The 8426-nt window shown below is 33.0% G+C and overlaps 1 protein-coding gene across 1 annotated transcript in view; it reads left to right on the top strand.

The window, feature by feature from the left end:
- Positions 1-7972, top strand: part of LOC111704866 (protein LZIC) — a 9234-nt gene extending 1262 nt beyond the window's left edge. Inside the window, exons 2-7 of the mRNA XM_023477236.1 lie at positions 632-675; positions 880-934; positions 2773-2827; positions 3821-3870; positions 6893-7003; positions 7330-7972. Of these exons, the coding sequence (XP_023333004.1) occupies positions 632-675; positions 880-934; positions 2773-2827; positions 3821-3870; positions 6893-7003; positions 7330-7509 (495 nt within the window). The 3' untranslated portion in view covers positions 7510-7972. The remainder of the gene's footprint in view (positions 1-631; positions 676-879; positions 935-2772; positions 2828-3820; positions 3871-6892; positions 7004-7329) is intronic.
- The last annotated feature ends 454 nt before the right edge of the window (positions 7973-8426 follow it).

The following is an 8426-nucleotide window of genomic DNA, read 5'->3' as shown; positions in this document are numbered from 1 at the left end:
ACAAAAAAAAATCTATTTTGAAAAAAAAAAATAAAAAATTGTATAAAAGAAACATTAAAAAAAACATAAATATGCCCCTAAAATAAACACAACAAATCTAGGGTCCGGTTTGCTACATCAGCTGGTAGGCCCATGGAAAAAATTACCAAAATAAAATTTGTACTGTGGCCGAGTTCAGTGTAGATAGATAGATAGAATCATATCTATAAGCGGGCCGTGGTTTCAAGAATAAAAAAGTTTCCCTGCGGCGGAGCCTCTTAACCAGCCCTCACCCACCTGGATAATATCGTGAGCCTATAATAGTGCTTAAAGATATATTATGAATGGGTCTGAAAGCGTAATTTTAAAGATGGCAATGACAGATTCACAACGGTACCCTTGAACCCATTTTCTGCTTAATTGCCGTTTTTATAGAATCGTAAGTATCGTAGTTATGATATATAATAATGTGGTTTCTGCAATAGAAATGCTCAAATTACTTTAGTAAAACCACATTTAAGGGTAAAGTTGTGAACTTATGAATAGAGCATTGCCGCAAAACATGTTTGGGTGGAGGTGATTACTCATTGAGGACTTCTGCACTCCCCCCCCCCCCTCGTTTGAGAAGTGAAAATGATTTAATATGTTTTAGTTGGATAGATTGCTAGAACAGCTGGCAGATATAGATGCTACAAGGTAGTTGTACTGTGTCAGTATGGACCCATAAAAATTTGATAAACTACCGCTTTCATTGCCTTATCTAAGCAATAACAAATGACTTATTAGCCAATGTTGCATTGTTGCATTACCTAGAATTATCTAAACTTGACTTTTAGTTTTACTTTTTGAATTTTTACCTTGAGTTTCCTAAACATTTTAAAAATCTCATTTTATACCTAGGGCTGAAATGGATGAAGATGAGTATACGCAGTTCAGACAAGATACACTAGATCAGGTAGAGTATATGAAGTTCAGACAGGATACACTAGATCAGGTAGAGTATACGTAGTTCAGACAAGAAACACTAGATCAGATAGAGTATACGCAGTTCAGACAAGAAACACTAGATCAGATAGAGTATACGCAGTTCAGACAAGAAACACTAGATCAGATAGAGTATACGCAGTTCAGCCAAGATACAATAGACTAGGTAGAGTATTCGCAGTTCAGATAGGATACACTAGATCAGGTAGAGTATACGCAGTTCAGACATGATACACTTGATCAGGTAGAGTATACGCAGTTCAGACAGGAAACATTATATCAGGTAGAGTATACACAGTTCAGACATGATACACTAGATCAGATAGAGTATACGCAGTTAAGACATGATACACTAGATCAGGTAGAGTATGCGCAGTTCAGACAAGATACACTAGATCAAGTAGAGTACACGCAGTTCAGACAGGATACACTAGATCAGGTAGAGTATATGCAGTTCAGACATGATACTCTAGATCAGGTAGAGTATACGCAGTTCAGACAGGAAACATTATATCAGGTAGAGTATACACAGTTCAGACATGATACACTAGATCAGATAGAGTATGCGCAGTTCAGACAGGATACATTAGATCAAGTAGAGTATACGCAGTTCAGACAGGCTACATTAGATCCGGTAGAGTATACGCAGTCCAGAAAGGATACATTAGATAAAGCAGAGTATGAGCAGTTCAGACAGAATACATTAGATCAAGTAGAGTATACACAGTTCAGACAGGATACACTAAATCAAGTAGAGTATACGCAATTCAGACAGGATAATTAGATCAAGTATAGTATACCCAGTACAGACAGGATACACTAAATCAAGTAGAGTATACACAGTTCAGACAGAATACATTAGATCAAGTAGATTATACGCAGTTCAGACAGGATACACTAAATCAAGTAAACATAGTTCAGACGAGGGAGGGAACCCCTGAAGCCATGAGCCTCTGCTATGCAGACACAAGCCTCCAAGATTTGCCAGGCAGACCTAGCCTCCACTATGCACACCATGCCTCAGCTATGCAGACCTTGCCTCCACTGTGCAGTGAACGAGCCTCAACCATACAGAACAGCTTTTTTAAACCTTGGTTTTTATGTGTAATGAAAAATGTTAACAATTTTTTTTGACGTAGTGACATAAGAATTTTACTAAAGATTAGATTTATTTATTGATTGTCATGATTAAAAACATATTTGGACTCATAAAGTGGTTTATAAGATTTATACTAAAAATTTTAACATTTCTTATTTTGGAGAAATATTTCTGGACTAAATTTAGTTTGTTTTGTTGTATTCTTTGATTTAAACAATACCTTTTTTTGAAAAATGTTAAGATTTTAATAAATTATACAAATTTTCTAGATTTAATTTGAACTACAAAAAGGTATTGCTTAAATCAAAGATTATAAAAGATGAAATGAAGTTCAATTCACGTTTTTTTCTTCAAATATTTTCTTTTCATGTAACGAATGTTTAAAGTTTTATATGCCACTTTATTAGCCATAGTTAGGCACTATTTCTGAAAATTGATAAATACTTTTCATCTTTGAGAAACCTCTCATGCCACTATGTCAAAAATAAATGTTAACATTTTATATTACACATAAAAACCAAGATTTAAAAAAATTGGTTCTCTATGGTGGAGGCTCGTTCACTGCATAGCAGAGGCACGGTCTGCATAGAGGAGGCTTGGTCTGCATAGCAAATCTGAGAGGCTCGTGCTGCATAGCAGAGGCTCATGGCGTCCGGGGGTTCCCTCCCTCTTCAGACAAGCACATTAAATTAGATCTGTATATTTTGTAGTTGTCGGAGTTTGAAAGATCTCTTGGTCGAATGCTAAGCGGAGATATGAGTTTAGGAATGAAATATAAAGATTTATTCTTTTTGAAGAGACTGTAGACGTTATTACATGTTACCCTTTGTAGAGTGCCATCATGGCATATATTAATTAACAACGGTTTGTGATCAAGAATGAGTGAGATCTACGTTTTGTAGCTTTGAAATTTAATATTTTCATTTGTGATTTTCTACAGTGTCGGCCATTATATCAATACAATGAAGACGACTTTTCTGTTTAAGTATTGAATGCTAACAATCTTTTTTCAAATTACAAGTTTAAAAGTAATCAAATTGACACCTTCTCTTTGTTTCTATGTTATTACCATGCTGTTTGAAACCTCGGTAAAAAAACGAATAAACTTCAATCTCAATTGACTCAGGCCCGTAACCAGGGGGGGTGCAATGGGGTCAGGTGCACCCCCTTTCTACAAAAATTTAATATTTTGTCCATACAAAATCAGAGAACTTGAGTAGTAATATCAAAGGAATCAACATTTTCTGTCTTCCAATATTGTAAAATTTCTAGCTAAAATCTAAATTATGAAAATTTTCCTAGTTGCATACAAAACATCAAATTCAGGAAAAAATTGAATTTTCACTGTAAGTTCAAGCTGAAATTACTAGTGTTGTTGACAATTTAGAAAATATCCTACACAACATAAAATTAAGCTACCTTTCTCGTTTTTATACCAAAATTATGAAAGTTTTCCATGCAAGGGGTTCTCTGCTCCCCCCTGCAGCCCCCCGCCTCGTTCACTACATTTCACTCGGAGAACCTGGGCCCATAATACAACACCACTCTTTGCACTCCTCTTGTAAAAATTGTGGTCACGGGCCTGTTAATTTTATAAATAAATTAGACGATGTTTTTTAATGTATATTTGCCACTCCTTTCGATACATTTTTAGATCCTTTTGAATTAATATCTATAAATAAAATTCTGCAGTAATATTTCCTTTTTATTCCGAAAAGTGTAGAACATGAAGAAAATTTTTAATATTTCTAAATATAGTTGATGGTGTATCGTCTATAAGGATGGCTACTCAGGCCGCTATCGCTGAGGTAACAATTTTTGTTCTAAAGTATAAGTTTTTTGGTAAAATCTGAAAGTAAGTGCCATTAATCCTTTTGTATCCTTTATAGAAAAAGAAGATAAAACTTTCATGATTTAAATCTTGTATGTTAAAGTTTGCTTTAATGATACGTTGCAATAAATTTATCCATAAAAAAAATTAGAAAAAGAATCTTAAAACGATCGCTACTATACGTTCGTTTTTAATTGTTTTTGGATCGCTTTGGGGTCGTCTTTTGCATATATCTTCTGCAAGGGTAAAGATTTGACAAATTTCAAGAAGGGGAATGTTTAAAATAAAAATTTAGAAAACATTTACATTATGCCACATTTCGACCCTAAAAGAAAATACAAGAAAAAACAACTGATAAACGACCCAACAGAAAACACATCAATTGCCATGGACGGGGAGGCCACTCAAAAATCTAGTCTGGCAACCTTGCGTAACTAATCTAACCAAACCATAGCTGGAATAGTATAATCACGCCAGGTTGCTAAAAATGTTCTGATGTTCCAGAAAAATTATGAATGGGGCCAAGTTTGTCAACCTAACATCATAAGAGTTTAAGATTCAAAAATATTTGTTTTTGCTATTAAAACTTAAATTGAAACTTAATCTCTGTAATGTGACTTTTGATAATTGGTTTTTCCAAGTACAGAGTTAGTTATACTAAATAATATTTATTAGGAATCTGGTTTGAACAACATTTATTAGGAATCTGGGTTTGAACTTTGTTGGTGTTGAGAACTTGAGAAAAATATAATAAGGCCACCATATTAATGATTACAATGAACCTTGGAAAATTGTGAGAACTGCAGACGCAGTACGGTATTTGATTATAAAAATTTTGTTCAATTCCAAACTTCAAACTTCTCACGACAAACATATGTTAATTAAAATTATTCAGTTCAATTTTATGATGTGACGATATCGACGTCTTTGGATCTCATAAAAGTAAAAATAAAATAGTTTTTGATTTTTTTTTTAAATTTATGCTTTTTGCTTAAATTTACGACCCTCGCTCACCCCCTTTTGTGTAAGAGTTTTTGTAGTTGTGATATAGTCTTGTTGGACTCGTTGGACCCACACATCACTTTTTCTATCAAATTTGATATAGTTTTAAAAAATGTTAGTTAAAGAATTGTGATATTGAGATCTTCATAAATAAACCCCGTGTACTGCATGTACAGATTAAACCCCGTGTACTGCATGTACAGACTAAACCCCGTGTACTGCATGTACAGACTAAACCCCGTGTACTGCATGTACAGATTAAACCGTATTATCGGTGGAGAGTTCAATTCCTTGTGTATAATGTGTACGGCATACAATATAACCAATCTATAAACACCGTTCTAATCTATGGACTGTAAGAGTAATTTTAAGCTACCCTCTATGCAAAGATGGTTTTTGTAAGGTTTTTTTCAAGTTTGGAATGTTTTAATTCCTAATATTTCCTGTCTTTTTCCTGCAGTAGAAATGCGTAAATCACTTTTGTAGAGTAACCACAATTGAAGATAAACAGTTTTTAGTCTTTTAACATTGATATATAATCTTATACTTAATAATGATATTACTTTATATCTTGGAATCAGTATTTACTAAAAAGTGCATAACGCAAACTTAGTTCAGGCAAAACTTAAAAGTTACCATTACGGATCTGGCATTGTCATCTTTGCACGGGAGATTCACTGTAAATTACTGGAGCAGTCCCTTTATTGGGACCCCCCCCCCCCTCTTTCCCTTCATAAGTACTTATTTCTTCGACCCCTTGTATTTTCACCGGAGAGAGTGGAGCATGACAAGTCAGAAAATGTTGAATTCTAGGATTACGGATATTCAAGTTATGTTTCAGTGCCTTTACTCGCGCCCTTGCTACTGTACTTAGTGTTAGAAATTGTGAAATTACCGTTATTCTCGCAAACTTTATTGAAAGTACATTTTTTGTTTTAATTTTAATCTCTTTTAGAGGTACTGTCGAGGAAATTTAAAGTGACACGCTATTTTTAAAGATGCATGTCGATGAACTCTTTAAATGTTTGTTTGGGTTGAGATAATTGAGATATCCTTGGTTTTCTATTTGAAAATTGAAAATGTACAAATGTACTTTTTCTATTCCATAGATAAAATATTACTCTGGTTTTATTTACATTGCAAATATCTAATCTTAATTTATTCATGCAAGTTAATTTAAAAATAAATTTAAAAAACTAAGAGTTACTTTAAAATTTTAAATGATTTTCATTTTTCAGGTGCGGGGGGGGGAGGGGGGGGGCTCAACAATATATCTAGATTAAATAATTATATAACACTATTTTAAAGATTATGTAAATTGTTCAAGGTTTTGTATTTTACATACTTTGTATTTTTCTAGGTGGGATAATCAGAAAATTAGGGGAATTAAAATTATATTACAGACAACAAAAACTTTTGGGATATTAATTTTTTTTGGTTAAAGTCGAACTAATTGTTTCGTTTTCCATAATAATAATAATGATGATAATGATAATGATAATGATAATGATAATGATAATGGTAATGGTAATGGTAATGGTAATGGTAATGGTAATGGTAATGGTAATGGTAATGATTATGATTATGATTATGATTATGATTATGATTATGATTATGATTATGATTATGATTATGATTATGATTATGATTATGATTATGATTATGATTATGTTAATGATCAGGCTTGATCTCCCGATCATAAAGATAAGTCCCAAGGGCGACTTCATAAGTGACAATTTCCTAAGTGGCAACTTCTCAAATGTTCAATTTCCAAAGCGGCAATTTTCCAAAGATTAGATTAGGCCCGCAGGCTGCAATAGGCCCGAGCGCAGCGGCTAGGATGGATTATGGGGGGCCGAGCTCATCGACTAGGACAGATTTAGGAAGCTGCCGCTTGGGAAATTGGACATTTGCGACGTTGCCACTTGAGAAAATACCCTTAAGAAGTCGCCACTTGGAAAGAAGCTTTTGGGAAAGTACCTAATATTCCTGTCTAGGCGTCCAAAGCCCCGGAAATCCTGAAAATGTTCGCCAGGAGGGAACCGCAAAGATACAGAGAGAAGCTTCAAGACCTGGACAGAGATTATCAAGTTGGGAAATTAGATCAGGAAACATTAAATTATGGCTTTTAGTTTTATATATAAAGTAACAGATTATTTAATTCCTATATCTTTGCTACCTGATGTCGTTCACCATTTCGAACAATGTATTATGCTAGATAAACAAGTCAAAGTTGCTATATAAACCACCAGGCTGAGAAGGTAAAGGAAAAATAAAGTTCGAATTTGTGGCGAATGCTTAAAGATGTGTTTTGAAGTTAGCTATTTTTTAAACCAACAAAATTTTGGCAAAAAAATGTTCTTCATTTTAAATCTTTGTATTTAATTTGAAAGTTTCGATAGTTCTCAAAATCAATTATTTTTGTTTACACTAGAAAGTTTATGTGCCTAAAAAACTGGAGATCTTGAATTCTTTGATAAAAAGCGGGGAAGAGCTGAGTGAAGAAGAGAAAGAATTTCTGAAGAAGAACTCCGACAAATCAATTAGAAATTTTGCCCGTGCAAAAACCGAACTGAGAAAGGATGCTATTCTTTCACTAAAGGAATGTTATTAGACAGCTAACATGTTTAAAACAATACTCAGAACTAGAACTTATTATTTTTTGAAATATTCACAATTAATGTTCTAAACAACTGCGTTTTCAAGATATATTCGATTTTCCGAATTTTTTCTCATTTTTTAGTTTTTAACAATTATTTCAATCTTCATCACATGTAGGTTTGTTACTTTCTATTTCTTTCTACAAAAACATATTTAAATCATCCCATCTTCTCCTTTTACCCCAGGCTTCCCCCCCCCCATCACTTTTTCATTCAATTCCCTTTTTTTTGTGTTAGCACTTTATACTAGGAACAATTTAAGAAAAGTAAATTCTTATTTTTAATTTCTAAATTGTCTGATTTACATGTGATATAATTTTACCTCAATTTTACCTCTCTGTGATTATATATGTTCAGTCTGTGATAAACTGATTTTTCATTGAACTATTCTCATATTTTAGCAATTTTATTTCAGAAGAATGAAGTTCACATTTTGCGGTGATCAGGATTGTCCAGACTGGGTGAGTTCCCCCCAGTCTACTATTACTATTATTACTATTATTACTATTATTACTATCATTACTATCATTACTATCATTACTATCATTACTATCATTACTATCATTACTGTCATTACTGTCATTACTGTCATTACTGCCATTACGGTCATTACTGTCATTACTGTCATTACTTTCTTTGCTGTCTTTACTGTCTTTACTGTCATTACTGTCATTACTGTCATTACTGTCATTAATGTCATTACTATCATTACTATCATTACTATCATTACTATTATTACTATTATTACTATCATTACTATCATTACTATCATTACTATCATTACTATCATTACTATCATTACTATCATTACTATCATTACTATCATTACTATCATTACTATCATCATTTTTTTCACTTTTTTTCACTTTTT

This window comes from Eurytemora carolleeae, unplaced genomic scaffold, assembly GCF_000591075.1.
Source record: "Eurytemora carolleeae unplaced genomic scaffold, Eaff_2.0 scaffold638, whole genome shotgun sequence".
Classification (NCBI taxonomy): Eukaryota; Metazoa; Arthropoda; class Copepoda; order Calanoida; family Temoridae; genus Eurytemora; species Eurytemora carolleeae.
Note: the sequence above shows the minus strand (reverse complement) of the source record. Positions and strands in the feature narration are given on the sequence as shown.